The sequence below is a fragment of the Hippocampus zosterae genome, chromosome 3 (assembly GCF_025434085.1).
Source record: "Hippocampus zosterae strain Florida chromosome 3, ASM2543408v3, whole genome shotgun sequence".
In the NCBI taxonomy this organism is placed as follows: Eukaryota; Metazoa; Chordata; class Actinopteri; order Syngnathiformes; family Syngnathidae; genus Hippocampus; species Hippocampus zosterae.
Genome location: NC_067453.1, coordinates 29892704 through 29908301, shown reverse-complemented (window position 1 = coordinate 29908301; position 15598 = coordinate 29892704). Strand labels below are relative to the sequence as shown.

The window sequence follows — 15598 nt, the reverse complement described above, 5'->3', positions numbered from 1 at the left end:
GCTAACAAAATGTTAGCCGGCGGGCTAATGTAGCAACCTGGCAACCATTATCGCGTTGACTCCGCCCACAAGGACCTCATCTCACAAACTCGCAAGCTTCGGTCAGCCGCAGGTGTGTGACCCGGGCTTTCTTTTCTTTTGGAATTGACAAGCTGATTGTGTGACTTCATTTTTTATTATTATTATTTTTTTAAAGTGTTGCGACTCCGCCAACCAAGTGCCTCAAAACTGCTCGGGTCTTTGTGTAAATCGCAGAACAAGGATGACGGAGAACATGACGGCGTCATCAACCTTGACGACCCAAAAAAAAAAAAAAACGGCGACGATACAAGAACCTTGACAAGGATAGCTACAACACACTTTATTTACAAACAACAGTGACAAGGACAGCAGAGACAAAAACAACAGCGACGAGACCCACACAAAAAACGACAACAATGACAAAGGACGGCAATGACAAATGTTTTATTATCAAAATGTCAAATAATTCTAAAAAAAGTCATTAAACGAGTGACTGATTTTTTTTTCCTCCATTCAGAAAATGTTCTTGATGTTTGTGTTTTTTTTCATGTCGGCGGTTTCCGAGTTGCAAATTCGCACAAAAGCCCCACAATGCGAATTGCTGGAGGTCACTCGGCTAAATTGAGACCGGTCGCGGAAGCTAACATTTCAAAGTTGCTATTAATGTTGCTAAGTTGACACCAATATGAATTTGGACAAGCCACTTTTGTTTTTTTTTCCCCCATCAAAGCTTAATTGCTAAAGCTAACTTTGAGTTAGCTGCTAAAGGCTGTAAATTTCCCCAGTGTGGGACAAATTTGTACTAATTTGGCCAAGATGATCTCGACACCGATTAGTTTTCTTTGCTAAGTTAGCATTAGTTTTAGTTGTGAAACTTTGACCGCTAATTTGTTAGCCCCTTCATTTCGATTCATGCTAATTGCTAAAGCGCAAAATCGCTGGCCAATATGGCCGCGCCTCTCCTCGGCCACCAGGGGGCCCGTCCGCGGTTAGAGCTCCCGGCAGCCATTTTTTATGGAAGTAACTACAAGGGGCGTGGCCAGGATGGGGTGTCCTCGAGTCTCCTCCCCCGAGCTCCGCCCCCTCTACCCAAAGAATGTAGTCGTCGTCGTTGTCGTCGCGCGCCGCCGCCATTGTCACAGCCCCTCTGCTGGCTTCCCATTGGTTGCTGGCTCTTTCGGTTCCTGACTCCGCCTCTTTCTGGAGAAGAAGCCCAGCTGTGCGCACACACACACACACATTAGATGTGTGTGAGAGCGAGTGTGTGTATAAACGCCTACGCACCCTCCAGAGCGCGAGCACGATGACAGCCAGAGCGAGGAACCCCCCCGCCGAACTCGCCAAGATGACCGCCACCAAGATGGCACCCGACGCCCGCGCCTTCATCAGCTCCACCGCCGTCTGCGCACGCATTAGCGTCATCATGGGACGACCGCTGCCGGAGTTGCGCCCGTTGTTCTCGTCCCACGATATTTTTTTCCCCCCCAAAAGGCTTTTTTTTTTTTTTGGTGCACGTGAGACGTTCTGAGTCGCACCTGTCGGACTGGATGCTCCTCCCGCAGGAAGAAGGAACTGGAGGAGTCCAAGTGGACGTGTGCACTGACCAAAACCTTAAGAGTCTTGAAGACCACCTGAAAAAGATGCACATTTTCTTTTGGGGGGGGGGGGGGGGTTTGGACCCGTTTGCTGAAAACCGCTGGAGCGGACTGACCTTCCGCAGGACCGGTCGCTGGAGTCTTCCTCTGAGAGTCAACTTCACCTGCCTGGAGGCGGGAAGACGCACACTGCAGCGCGCGGACATGCTCGCACTGTTACTCTGATTCTGTGTACACACACACACACACACACACACACACACACACGCGGAGTGATTTAGGTTTTGTACTCGCACACACACGTGTCGACCAACCATTTGCGTCAGGTGCGTCAGGTCCTCTGCTATGGCGTGAAACGGCATAACAGGCCGCGTTAAGACGCAGGAGGCGGCTGGCTGCGAAGATGTGGGTGTGGTCAGGGGGGTCAGCTAGTTGATTGACAGCCAAGGTGAGCGAGGCCGAAGAACCACACCTGGTCCTTGTCACGGTCCATGTCGTGGTCCTGGTCCAGGCCGCAGTGGGTGAGGGTCAGCAGATGGTTGCCATGGAGACTCACGGCCCAGAATTGAGCCCAGAATGCCACGCCCTCAACGGAGAACCACGACAGGTTCTCCAGCTAAAAAAAAAAAAATTTTATCCGTCTACGTGCACGTACTGATCGTCTTTCCGTCTGACGGACGTACGTAGAAGGAGACGTTGAAGGCGGGGGAGGCGTCGTCTTCCTCGCCTTCGGATTGGATGACAAAGCGGGCGGGGCTTTGATCTCTGGAGGGAAGATGAGCCGCCGTTGGATCGAGCGACGGACAGATGACGGACGCGGGATACGGACGGACGCATGACTGACGTTGTAAAGAGGAGGTCCGTTTCGTATTTGAGAGGGAGGGTCATGTCGTTGTGGTTGTCTTCGGGGAAAGCGTCTCGGCCTTCGCTGGAAGACGCACACGCGGCGACGTCTCATGTTTGTTGAGTGTGTGTGTGTGTGTGTGTGTGTGTCGTGGCCTCACCTGGTGGCTGCCACGGCGATGTGAAGGTGGTCCAGAAAGACCGAAGAACTGAACTCAAACTCCACTCGGAAAAACACCTGGACAGGAAAAGCATTGGTCCATTTTCGAATTGTTGGTCAGAAGAAGAAGAAGAAGAAGGGAGCGGTCGCCATCTTGCCGCCGTACCCGAGACGAGGCCTTCATGAGAGGCGCGCTGACGTTACATCTGGTCCGATTGGTCTCCTGAGGGAAGCACTCCATCTGCGCGTCCGATTGGTCCTGTCGGGGGGGGGGGGGCGGGCGGGCGCTCAACGAGAAGGACCAATTGGCATGCGGGTCGGCCGGAAATGTGGTTACCATGACAACGAGGCCGGCGAAAAGCAGATTTGGCGAGGAGGAGAGCAGGACGGACGACCTGTAGGCGTTCTCTCCGCGGTTCTCCAGGCGGGCGGAGAGTGCCACCCTCCTCCGGGTCGTCTCCACCAGCCAGCTGTCTTCTGGCGCCCCCTGCTGGCGGCACGCTCGGCGCTGCAACCCTTCCGGGGAAGCGCACCAGTGTCTGCGCACAAGCGCCAGTTTTATTTTAATTTTTACTCTTTGTGCGTGTGTGTGAAAGAAAGAAACTGACTGAAAGTTGATGAGGTCAGTGTGACTCTCGATGACAAGGTCCGGAACACAAGCGTCTTCATCCCTGCAGCCGTTCCAAAATGGAAGCTACAAAAAAAAAAAAACGAGCTTGATGCTAAATTAAGCTAAATGCAAAGTCAATGAAGCTCCAATGGGCGCGTTGACAGTGTTAGCGATTAGCATCCTAGCAAAAGTTGTAGCGTCAACTTGCTAAGGAGGCGTCGCCGCCTCACCTCGGCCTTCAGTGTGCTCGGCCAATCAGGGTCCAGGATTGGGCCGTCGTCGGAGCTCCGTAGCCCCGCCTCCAGCCCCACCGTGATTGGACGGTTATAATCCATCGTGTCCTAGTCACGGGACCACTCGGAACGTCAGCCTGTGCGCGCGTGCGGATGTGCGCATGCGCCGTGTGTTTGTCTGACCTGCACTGTGAAGGCGTGTCGCCGGCATTGTGGCCTTCCGGTTGCGAGCGTCATGGTTTTCGTCTGAAGACCTTCGCGTTCATCCAGGACGGCTCGATGAGGAACTCGCTTCTCGTCCAAATTCAGATGGTAGTGCGCTGCTGAGGAGGGGGCGGAGTCAATGGGCAGAGTCAGGTGGAACCCGGAACTAGTTGACGGCTCGTTTCCCTGTTTACATGTCCACCTGTGGGCTGTGTGAGTGTGTTTGAAGAAAAATGGACGTGCAAATTTTGTTTGTGTGTGTGTGTCTTTATGTGTGTGTGTGTGAGAGATCAAATACAAGGACAATCTAGTGCACTGGTTGGACAAAACGCCGCCGCACGTACCAACATGTTGGCCGGCGGTGGCGCGCACGCCGGCCACGTCGTGAAGCCGCAGGCACACCGTGGCGGCCATGCAAGTGACCGCTTTGCCTCCTCTCCAGCAGTCCTTGTGGAAAACGTTGACTTTCTCAGGCTCGAACGTCAGCGTGGACTCCAGACGCACGACCCGCCGAGACCTGGCGTGGGGGCGTGGGGGGGGGGAGGGATCATACGATAGGTGGGCGGAGCCGGTTGTGCTCACGTCACACGTACCACACGCGCTCAAACCGACCGGACAATGACGGCGGCTCCGAGTGCTCCGACGGCGACGCTCACGTCGCCGTCATCGTCCTTGGCGGCGTCAAGACTTTGGCCAAAGTATTTGAGTCCCGTGTCGAAGGCGGCTGCGCAAAGGCGCTGAAAAAGGAACACGGAAGATCGTCAAAACTAGTTTGGGTGACGGCCTCCTCTCCTGTCCTTCCCTCTCCCACCTGCGTGTGGCGCAGGCGTATGCTCCGTTGGTGGCCGTGATACAGGTAGAGCGCCCCCCGGTGGCCGTCCTCCAGCGGGGCGCCCACCGCCAGATCGTTAAAGCCGTCTGCGTTGACATCGGGAATTTGAACCAGCGCCGCGCCGAAGCGGGAATTGAGAGCGGGCGACGGTAGCAGCGCCCCCTGGGGCACCAACAGAGCCTGTGATCACACACACACACGTTGGTTGTGTACATGTTGGCGCGTGTGTGTGTGTGTGTTGTGCATACCTGAGATTGCGCGTTGACTTTGTAGAGGTAAACTTTTCCCGTCTCGTGTGCGTCTTGACTGCAGTACATAGGCGCGGCCACTAGGAGGAGGTCACTCAGCCCGTCGCCGTCCACATCCATCGACAACAACACGCTGCCAAAGTAAGAACCCATCTGACGCGTGCGCGCGCGCACGCACACACACACACACACACACACACACACTGTTATACAAAACAGACATTAATACATAATAGATACAAAACACAATGAGACACACAGTTCTACTCACATGCACAATGATACAGTAATAAAACGATAATTACACAACACACACATGCAAGTGTGTAACCATGACGTCACATTTGGGGCCGGTGTCCAACCTGCTCTCCAACAAGCGCCTGCAGGACCTCGACGTTTCCACGGCGATCCAAGGTGAAGCTGACGACCTTGCCGCTATGGTTGAAGCGGGGCGCTCCCGCCAGCACCACCTCCGACCCGCCCGAGCCCAGCAGCGACCCCAGTGAGTACCCTGCGAGAGGTCGCGGCGTGAGCCTCGGCTAGCGACTCGCTTTGGCGGCCGCCGCCGTGCCGTGGCGTCGTACCGAAATAGGCGGCGTGGTTCCGAAGCTCTTCGGGAAATTGGTCGCCGTAGGCTGACGGATCGGGAAGGAGATTTCCGTGCGGGTTGCGCTTGAGCACGGCGCCGTTCCAGTCGTACGCGCCCACCGCGCCCAGCAGGAGGCCGTCCTGGGGGGGGCCAGAAAAACGCCGGAGCTGTGGTTAGCACAGTGCAACGCTTGGTCCAATGCATGGGAGCCTCGGCATTGACTGGCGACCAATCGATTGTCAGGTGACCCCTGGTGAGGTTTTGTTCAGGGGGGGGGGGTTCGATGGCAGAGGGGAATGCGCGAAAGGAATGTTCTGGAGCGCGATGACGGCCATTCCGCTCTGCTCACACACGCCGGGCGCGCGTCCACCATCTGCTTTCCGCGTCGACGCTCGCCTCGACCGATCCCAGGTGCGCGACACCCGACCCCGAGTGGGAAACTAAAGAATCTTCCGTCTGTTGCCGTGGCGACGCCTCATTCCTGGCCACCTGCCGCGAGCCAGGAAACTTCTGGAATGTTCAAATGACGACCTGCGCATTGGCCTCCCAGATTGACACAACTCGCTAGCACGCTAGCGTTAGCATGAGCGGGTAGCACACCTGCTCGTACGCAACAATTGGTTGCGTACCGTTTGTGACCTCGCGGATGTGGCGCTAGCGTTAGCATTAGGTGCGCTCACCTGCAGGAGGTGGGAGGAAAAGCCCGCCTGCGCCATCTGCAGGCCGAAGCCCCGCCCCAGCCCGTCGCTTCCTGACAAAACACGAGAGCAATCGATGAGCATAAAAGGTGACGTGCCGGCGCTCATCTTTGCCAAATCGACCTTCCAGTGAGAAGATCCGCTCTCCCAGCGCATCCACGATGTCCTTGAGCGCCGCCTCGTCCGTCACGTTGAAGAAGTGATCCTCGTCCGGGTCGCTGGCGATGAAGCGGATCTCCTTCAGGAACGACGACGGGTCGATGCCGCGACGGTTGTAGTAGCCCAAAACCTCCAAACACACGCGCAGAAAGTGCCGCCATGTTGGAAGTGACACAGGAAGTGCTTCCCGTGGTAGTGCTAAACACACAGGAAGTGCTAGCATGTCGTGCTGTTGGTTTATTTATGTCCTTGGCTTATGTGCGTGCCGTGCTGCGCCGTTGTGGGGGTGAGGTCTCTGTTTTTTGTGTTCTCTCAGTGCCACTTCGTGTACGGTGACGCTTTGTTGCGTCGTTTTGTCGTTGCGTTACAGTAGGGTTCATTTGCGGTACGCGGTGCCGCTGTGTCGCGTTTGTATTGCTGTATCGCGACGTGTCGTGTGGCCTCACCGCGATAGCGTACATGGTGATGTTGTCGCTTTTGCAGCGCGCCACCGCGTCATCAAGCTGAGCGTTGTCATGAGATTCTCCGTCCGTGATCACCACCAAAACTTTGTGAGCGCCGGCCCGGCCGCCGCGCTTGAACCCCCGTGACCTGAAGCAAACGGCGATACGCCGACACGCGTTTGTACCCCGTGGCACGGACACCCCGACGTGACGCCCGCGCGCTCACCTGGCCGTGTTGATAGCTAAAGCCGTGCGGGTTTCCTCGCCTCCCCGCTGTCTGATGTCGGCGACCGCCCGCAGGACCTCGTCCACCGTCCGGTGCTCGCCCAGACGGAACTCGTGGGCCACCCGGGAGCCGTACTGCACCACGCCTACCTGCGCAATCCCCACATCGTTGTCACGGTAATGCACAAGGGGTGAGGAGGACGGGAGACCAGGACCTGAGTCTGCCCGGGTCCGATGTTGACCTTGCGCAGAATGTTGACCAGAAAGTCTGTGACGTCCGACCACGGGTAGATGGAGTTGGAGCCGTCCACCACCATCAGCAGGTCCACGAAGGTCTCGCACCCTGCGCCCACATCAGACGGATCCACACGTGCCCGTGGATGTGCAGAACCTACGGATGCTCCGTGGAGACCAACGCGCACGGACTTACTCTGAAAAGCGGGAATAACCGTCTCCAGGATTTGGAAGTGTTCTCCCACGTGTGCGCAGACTCCCGACGTGTAGACGGAGCTCCCGCACTCGTGAGACCAGAGCGGGCCGCACGTCTGACCGCACAAACGTGTCATCGCGTGGTTAGCATGTTAGCCTGTGTCGTTGTTAGCATGACGCAAGTTTGTGTGATGGAGTGTTGATAATTAACATGTTAGCATATTAGCACCTTAGCATAGGCATGTGTCATTTTTTGGCGTGTTAGCATATGTCATGATTTGAAAGCATCATCGTTTCCATTTTTAGCATGTAGCTGCGGCTGTGCGTGTGCGTTTTGTTAGCGTGTTAGCATGTCAGCAAGTATCATCGTTAACAAATTCATAAGCATCTTTGTGATCATCTTGAAGGGTCACTGTGAGTCATTGTTAGCATCATAGTTAGCATCTTATCACGTGTCGTACCGTGTTAGCATATTCATGTGTTAGCTTGTGTGTGTGTGTGCGCATGTGTCTCACTGTTACGGTTAGCATGCTAGCATGTGTTACCATGTGGCCTGGTGAGTGTAGAAGTTTGTCAGCATTTTCGCACGTATCATTGTTAGCGTGCGTGAAATTGTTCGTAGGAATTTTGGTCGTGTTTTACGCTAGTACTCATCATTGTTATGGTGTTAGCATGTTAGCGTGACGGCATTTACGGATTTGGATGAGTGTTTGTACTGATAGGATGTGATCTGAGTGCCCTGCGATACTGTTACTGTTACGGTTAGCATGCTAGCATGTGTTACCATGTGGCCTTGTGAGTGTAGAAGCTTGTCGGCATTTTCGCACGTATCATTGTTAGCGTGCGTGAAATTGTTCGTAGGAATTTTGTTCGTGTTTTACGCTAGTACTCATCATTGTTATGGTGTTAGCATGTTAGCGTGACGGCATTTACGGATTTGGATGTGTGTTTGTACTGATAGGATGTGATCTGAGTGCCCTGCGATACTGTTACTGTTACGGTTAGCATGCTAGCATGTGTTACCATGTGGCCTTGTGAGTGTAGAAGCTTGTCGGCATTTTCGCACGTATCATTGTTAGCGTGCGTGAAATTGTTCGTAGGAATTTTGGTCGTGTTTTACGCTAGTACTCATCATTGTTATGGTGTTAGCATGTTAGCGTGACGGCATTTACGGATTTGGATGTGTGTTTGTACTGATGGGATGTGATCTGAGTGCCCTGCGATACTGTTACTGTTACGGTTAGCATGCTAGCATGTGTTACCATGTGGCCTTGTGAGTGTAGAAGTTTGTCGGCATTTTCGCACGTATCATTGTTAGAGTGCGTGAAATTGTTCGTTGGAATTTTGTTCGTGTTTTACGCTAGTACTCATCATTGTTATCGTGTTAGCATGTTAGCGTGACGGCATTTACGGATTTGGATGTGTGTTTGTACTGATGGGATGTGATCTGAGTGCCCTGCGATACTGTTACTGTTAGCATGCTAGCATGTGTTACCATGTGGCCTTGTGAGTGTAGAAGTTTGTCGGCATTTTCGCACGTATCATTGTTAGCGTGCGTGAATTTACCTTGTTCGTAGGAATTTTGGTCGTGTTTTACGCCAGTACTCATCATTATCGTGTTAGCATGTTAGCGTGACGGCATTTACGGATTTGGATGTGTGTTTGTACTGATAGGATGTGATCTGAGTGCCCTGCGATACTGTTACTGTTACGGTTAGCATGCTAGCATGTGTTACCATGTGGCCTTGCGAGTGTAGAAGTTTGTCGGCATTTTCGCACGTATCATTGTTAGCGGGCGTGAAATTACCTTGTTCGTAGGAATTTTGGTCGTGTTTTACGCTAGTACTCATCATTGTTATCGTGTTAGCATGTTAGCGTGATGGCATTTACGGATTTGGATGTGTGTTTGTACTGATAGGATGTGATCTGAGTGCCCTGCGATACTGTTACTGTTACGGTTAGCATGCTAGCATGTGTTACCATGTGGCCTTGTGAGTGTAGAAGTTTGTCGGCATTTTCGCACGTATCATTGTTAGCGTGCGTGAAATTGTTCGTTGGAATTTTGTTCGTGTTTTACGCTAGTATTCATCATTGTTATCGTGTTAGCATGTTAGCGTGACGGCATTTACGGATTTGGATGTGTGTTTGTACTGATGGGATGTGATCTGAGTGCCCTGCGATACTGTTACTGTTAGCATGCTAGCATGTGTTACCATGTGGCCTTGTGAGTGTAGAAGTTTGTCGGCATTTTCGCACGTATCATTGTTAGCGTGCGTGAATTTACCTTGTTCGTAGGAATTTTGGTCGTGTTTTACGCCAGTACTCATCATTATCGTGTTAGCATGTTAGCGTGACGGCATTTACGGATTTGGATGTGTGTTTGTACTGATAGGATGTGATCTGAGTGCCCTGCGATACTGTTACTGTTACGGTTAGCATGCTAGCATGTGTTACCATGTGGCCTAGTGAGTGTAGAAGTTTGTCAGCATTTTCGCACGTATCATTGTTAGCGTGCGTGAAATTGTTCGTAGGAATTTTGGTCGTGTTTTACGCTAGTACTCATCATTGTTATGGTGTTTAGCATGTTAGCGTGACGGCATTTACGGATTTGGATGTGTGTTTGTACTGATAGGATGTGATCTGAGTGCCCTGCGATACTGCTACGGTTAGCATGCTAGCATGTGTTACCCAGTGGCCTTGTGAGTGTAGAAGCTTGTCGGCATTTTCGCGCGTATCATTGTTAGCGTGCGTGAAATTGTTCGTAGGAATTTTGGCCGTGTTTTACGCTAGTACTCATCATTGTTATGGTGTTAGCATGTTAGCGTGACGGCATTTACGGATTTGGATGTGTGTTTGTACTGATAGGATGTGATCTGAGTGCCCTGCGATACTGTTACTGTTACGGTTAGCATGCTAGCATGTGTTACCATGTGGCCTTGTGAGTGTAGAAGTTTGTCGGCATTTTCGCACGTATCATTGTTAGAGTGCGTGAAATTGTTCGTTGGAATTTTGTTCGTGTTTTACGCTAGTACTCATCATTGTTATCGTGTTAGCATGTTAGCGTGACGGCATTTACGGATTTGGATGTGTGTTTGTACTGATGGGATGTGATCTGAGTGCCCTGCGATACTGTTACTGTTAGCATGCTAGCATGTGTTACCATGTGGCCTTGTGAGTGTAGAAGTTTGTCGGCATTTTCGCACGTATCATTGTTAGCGTGCGTGAATTTACCTTGTTCATAGGAATTTTGGTCGTGTTTTACGCTAGTACTCATCATTGTTATCGTGTTAGCATGTTAGCGTGACGGCATTTACGGATTTGGATGTGTGTTTGTACTGATGGGATGTGATCTGAGTGCCCTGCGATACTGCTACGGTTAGCATGCTAGCATGTGTTACCCAGTGGCCTTGTGAGTGTAGAAGTTTGTCGGCATTTTCGCACGTATCATTGTTAGCGTGCGTGACATTGTTCGTCGGAATTTTGGTTGCGTTTTACGCTAGAACTCATCATTGTTATGGTGTTAGCATATTAGCGTGACGGCATTTACGGATTTGGATGTGTATTTGTACTGATAGGATGTGATCTGAGTGCCCTGCGATACTGTTACTGTTACGGTTAGCATGCTAGCATGTGTTACCATGTGGCCTTGTGAGTGTAGAAGTTTGTCGGCATTTTCGCACGTATCATTGTTAGCGTGCGTGAAATTACCTTGTTCGTAGGAATTTTGGTCGTGTTTTATGCTAGTACTCATCATTGTTATTGTGTTAGCATGTTAGCGTGACGGCATTTACGGATTTGGATGTGTGTTTGTACTGATAGGATGTGAGTGCTCTGCGATTGGCTGGCAACCGATTCAGGGTGTCCGAAGACAGCCGGGATAGGCTCCAGCACCCCCCCCCCCCCCCCGCGACCGGAAAACTGATGGACGGATGGATGTGAGTATGTGCTAGCACGTATTAGCACGCGACCAACCACAAAGCTTCCGTCCTTGCGATCCGTGGTGAGCGTCATTCCCAGTCTCATCCCGTCTTTGCGCTGCGCCATCACGTTGTCCACCGACACGTTTCCTGGTCACGTGACATCATCACGTCAAGGTATCATGCGATGCACCCGGAAACCCCCCCCCCCCCCCCCGAGCCGCGTTACTCACCCAGGTGCAGGCGGCTGCAGGCGCCGCCGGAATTCAAAACGGCGTCCACGGGACACCTGAACACGTCGCCCGTCTGCTGGTCGTCCGTCCAGGCCTGGGGGGCACCCACCAGGAGCCTGCACGCATAACAGGTACACAACACGCCAATTTGCGTGTGATGCTCAGAACGCGGGTGTGAGTCAGACGCCTCATCTCATCATTAAGGACGATTAGACCTCATCGGGTTTCCTGTTTACTAATAAAAGTGCACGGCGGGGCGTCGCCCTCACAACAAACACCATCAAGAAGGACGACGATGATGATGATGATGATGATGAAGATGACCACATGCAGCACACACACTTTGCTCCTTTTTTTTGTCTTATTGAGTCCAGCTGCCCTGGAAGGAATTTTCCTTGGCGGCGCAACAACATTCCCGGGATGACAGCAGAAGGAAGAACGCATTGGAAAGGAAACGAAAAGAAAAAGAGAGGAAGGAGGACGAGAGGGACGCCGCTGCTCCTCACCATCGTCGTCCTTGCGCCTTGTGTTGTCGTAACGTGTAGCCGAAGTGGCTCTCCTCCCAGCCTCGGAAGATCTGCGCCCGCTTGGCGTCCAGGTTGAAGCACACGCAGGTTCCTGTTGCCAACGCAAACACACACACAAATGTTGATGATGGAGCTTTGGGGTGAAATTTCAAACCCTCAAAACACGAGCGTGGCGCCTTGAGGGACGAGTTGAGCCAACTTGGCAACCTTCAAAAAGTCTTCTTGGCTTCGTGCTAGGCGGCCCGGTAGTCCAGTGGTTAGCACGCCGGCTTCACAGTGCAGAGGTGTCGGGTTCGATTCCAGCTCCGGCCTCCCTGTGTGGAGTTTGCATGTTCTCCCCGGGCCTGCGTGGGTTTTGTCCGGGTGCTCCGGTTTCCTCCCACATTCCAAAAATATGCATGACAGGCTGATTGAACGCTCTAAATTGTCCCTAGGTGTGAATGTGAGCGTGGATGGTTGTTCGTCTCTGTGTGCCCTGTGATTGGCTGGCAACTGATCCAGGGTGTCCCCCGCCTACTGCCCGAAGACGGCTGGGGTAGGCTCCAGCACCCCACCCCGCAACCCTAGTGAGGATTAAGCGGTTCGGAAAATGGATGGATGGAGGGCTTCGTGCTAATGAAAAATGCTAAGCGCCATTGACATGCTAATGCTAAAAAAATCAATTTTTACGGGGCAAGCCCAACTCGCCATCAAACCGTCACAAATTGTTTTTGATTTCTATTGAACTTTTTTTTTCTTTTAAAAAACTCGAATGAGATTACCCGTAGAAAACCCACGCAGGCATGGGAGGATATAAAAACTCCACATAGGAACTCCGGGGCCGCGCTCAAACTCTGCACTGTGAGGCTAACGTGCTAACCAGTCGACACCGTGCAACCCGTTAAATATTCATATTTAGATAGATGGTGATCCGGGGGTGGGCAATTATTTTACCGGGGGGGGGGCAAATGAGAAGCAGAAAATATTGTGGAGGGCCGGGCCAAAAGTTAGAAATAGAAATAGAAATTGAAGAAGATAGCAAAATGTCTTTCTATGCTAGTAATAATGTAACCTTCTCCTCCACCATCACACTCGGCACCGGTGCTCCTCAAGGATGTGTACCGAGCCCCCTGTTGTTCATGCTCTACACATTTGACTGCTCTCCGACTCTTATTAGCGGTCCAGTTAGCGGAAAGTTTTTAACATGAAAACAATCAAACCATTCGAGGAAATGCTCATTGACTCGAGCCACAAGCAATTCACTCTGAGCATGGAAATTGCCAGAATCGGACTGGGTAAGAATCGCGTCCTTGTTTTTCAAAGTCTCGTGGATTTGAGTCTTTCCGGCTCCGGGCGTCTCCTGAATGATTCATACTTTGTTACCTGCTTTGTTTAATCGGATACATATCACTTTCCCTTGCATGCAATCAAACCTGAATTGTGCACCAATTTTCGGCGGGCCGGATTACCAAGACCAACGGGCCACATCCGGCCCGCGGGCCGTAGTTTGCCCACCCCCGGGCAAACAAACTTGCAAATGACTTACTAAGTAATCCCTCGCTTTATAACACGGTTCATCTTTCGCAACTTTGATGTTTCAGATTTTTTCGGGGGCCATTTTTGTGTCGTTTTTTGAGTTTTCTGCATCCTGATTGGCTAACGGGCTGTCAACACTCTCAGCGCCTCGTTGCTGCACAGCTTGCCACATTTTTCTCCATGACAAAACTCAGCATGTTGACCAAACTTATCACGGCAATGCACCCCCCCCCCCCCCCCCGCGACCGATGAGGGTTTTTGCCGTCTAATGTGCTGTGTTGTCACCTGGCAGAAGGCCGCAGATCATCGAGCCGATGAAGAAGCGGCGCCAAGAATCCATCACGCCCACCCGAGAGATTCGAGAGCCCACGTCCAAATCCAAAGACCGTGAGGGGAAGATGTTACCCTCCACTCTCGTCCGACAGCCCTTTTATCCGCAGTGGGGGAGGGCCTAAGCACGCGACACCCCCTTCAAGACCTTCTCTGTCCTCCCCTTTTTTGTCACCTTCCTTTCTTGGCTGCAAACAGGAAATGTGCGTGCCACATGTCAACGTGCTCTTCCAATTCCTGGCAGAAGCCCCCCCTCCCGGCCCGCTACTGACAGTCACCCACACCCCAGCGTGACCCCAGGGTACCTTTATTATTAAATCTTTGGTGGAGGTGCCTTTGAGTGTCGATAAAGAGCTTTTTATTGATTTAATCGATGTGATTATTACATCATCATTATCATAATTGTTGTTGTTTTTTTAATAATAATAATTTAATAGTATTTTTACATTTGAAATTACTATGCAAATATATTCCAATTATTTTTATGTTCCGATTGTTTTATTATAATTATTTCATTGAATTCGTATTGTGCATATCATAAAATCATATTGTATTAAATGATATTTTTAATGATCATTTCAAATAATATTTTAATTTTATATAATATTTATATAATATTAATTTAATATATATAATATAGGGAAGCAAGACTTTTCAATTTCATGCTTGTTATCTTGGAAACGATCATCTAAGGAAAACAATTCCTTTCGCTCTCTTCCGAAGGCGGGTGCGCGCGCGCGCGCGCGTGCACGTTCGCAGCCATCCAGCGAGCTGCTGGTGTCTGCGCGAGCGCGTTGGAAACAACAAGTGGAAAGTTGCGGTCACGATTAAGGGGAAGCAGATGTGGACGGGAGGGTGTGCGAACGCGACACCCACGTCATCGTCGTCATTGCAAAAAAAAAAAAAAAAAACACTCGCCGGTGTCCTCACACCTGCTGCACACCCAAGGAACCTTTTTTTGAAGCAGAAGAAGAGGAAGGCGACCATTTTGGAAGACAACCTGTTGGAGTCAAGCAAAAGGTCCCGAGACTGGGACGGAGGTTGACATTCCAACTAGACGCCCCCCCCCCCCCCCAAAAAAACGGAAGTTTGCAAGCGCACGACATTGCACGTGGCCCACCAGATCGTCCGCATTTCGAGTTTCGAAAAAAAGGGGGGCGGGGGGAGATCGGGTTCATGGGTTCAACTTGACCTGCGGTGCCTCCGAGTGGCCTGGCAACTTCCGGTCAGTTTTGGGTGTCCCTGGTTTTGCATTTATTTTATGTTTTTTTGTAATGTTTGCTTCCATTTTTGGGGGGGGGGGGCGCAGGGGGTGTTTTTCGACTTGTTTGTTGTTTGCAGCATTGCCGCGGATTTTCAACCCGTCTGAGCTTTCCGGGCGTTGAGGCGCCATCCCTTCTCTGTCCGCTAAGTGGCGGTGTTGCTCCGTCCGTTTGTCGTTTTAACGTTGCAAATTGACCAACCGAAAACGAGCCCGTTGCCGGTCCCAACACATACCAGGAAACAAAATACGTCCGTTTTTTGTTTTGTTTGCTTCCTTCAAGCTACTTTTGCCTTGACCCGGACAACGTTCTTCTTCCGCTACAACCTTTGCACGAATTTTTTTTTTCCCCCACTTGGTAAATGGTTCTTATTATTAAGAGGTGCAAGAATATGTGCGTGCATCATGCCGGCGTGATAACATTTTACTAAAACAAGAAAATGGAATGTTTTTTTAATAAATACATTACATAGATACGGGAGTTGGCATGTGTTGGTGTGAGCTGCGTGGCGCCCACAGCGTTGCA

The 15598-nt window shown here is 51.4% G+C and overlaps 1 protein-coding gene and 1 long non-coding RNA gene across 6 annotated transcripts; one reads left to right on the top strand and one right to left on the bottom strand.

Moving 5' to 3' along the window:
* Positions 1–394: 394 nt before the first annotated feature.
* LOC127598415 (integrin alpha-11-like) lies at positions 395–13918 on the bottom strand. Of its 4 annotated transcripts, XM_052062257.1 has the most exons (30): positions 13767–13918; positions 11946–12057; positions 11440–11555; positions 11262–11356; positions 7291–7405; positions 7076–7203; positions 6862–7010; positions 6639–6783; positions 6157–6322; positions 6016–6086; positions 5331–5475; positions 5109–5257; positions 4747–4899; positions 4478–4678; positions 4279–4403; positions 4011–4183; positions 3646–3785; positions 3460–3570; positions 3228–3313; positions 2957–3158; positions 2786–2878; positions 2621–2697; positions 2461–2544; positions 2300–2381; positions 2089–2232; positions 1931–2011; positions 1733–1843; positions 1557–1652; positions 1306–1422; positions 395–1238 (listed from the first exon to the last, which is right to left on the bottom strand). In XM_052062257.1, the coding sequence occupies exons 1-30, from the start codon at positions 13819–13821 to the stop codon at positions 1158–1160; spliced, it is 3603 nt and encodes a 1200-aa protein (XP_051918217.1). In that variant the 5' UTR covers positions 13822–13918; the 3' UTR covers positions 395–1157. The 4 variants fall into 4 exon arrangements, 3 of the variants coding, with proteins under 3 accessions (XP_051918217.1, XP_051918215.1, XP_051918216.1); XM_052062255.1 differs by having other exon boundaries at positions 7076–7405; XM_052062256.1 differs by having other exon boundaries at positions 3646–3782; positions 7076–7405.
* Positions 3779–13920, top strand: LOC127598419 (uncharacterized). Of its 2 annotated transcripts, XR_007961920.1 has the most exons (6): positions 3779–3879; positions 4811–4887; positions 5124–5248; positions 11109–11570; positions 11814–12037; positions 13774–13920. It is a non-coding gene; the product is annotated as an uncharacterized LOC127598419 (long non-coding RNA). The 2 variants fall into 2 exon arrangements; XR_007961919.1 differs by lacking the exon at positions 3779–3879 and having other exon boundaries at positions 4746–4887.
* Positions 13921–15598: the final 1678 nt, after the last annotated feature.

What these genes read in the sequence shown, in the direction of transcription:
- LOC127598415 (XM_052062255.1), bottom strand. Translation starts at nt 13,821, where the DNA reads ATGGATTCTTGGCGCCGCTTCTTCATCGGCTCGATGATCTGCGGCCTT. An exon ending in CTGCAGCCGCCTGCACCTGG is followed by an intron (nt 11,357 to 11,439) that starts GTGAGTAACGCG and finishes TCACGTGACCAG; the next exon opens with GAAACGTGTCGGTGGACAAC. An exon ending in TTAGCTATCAACACGGCCAG is followed by an intron (nt 6,784 to 6,861) that starts GTGAGCGCGCGG and finishes CGTTTGCTTCAG; the next exon opens with GTCACGGGGGTTCAAGCGCG.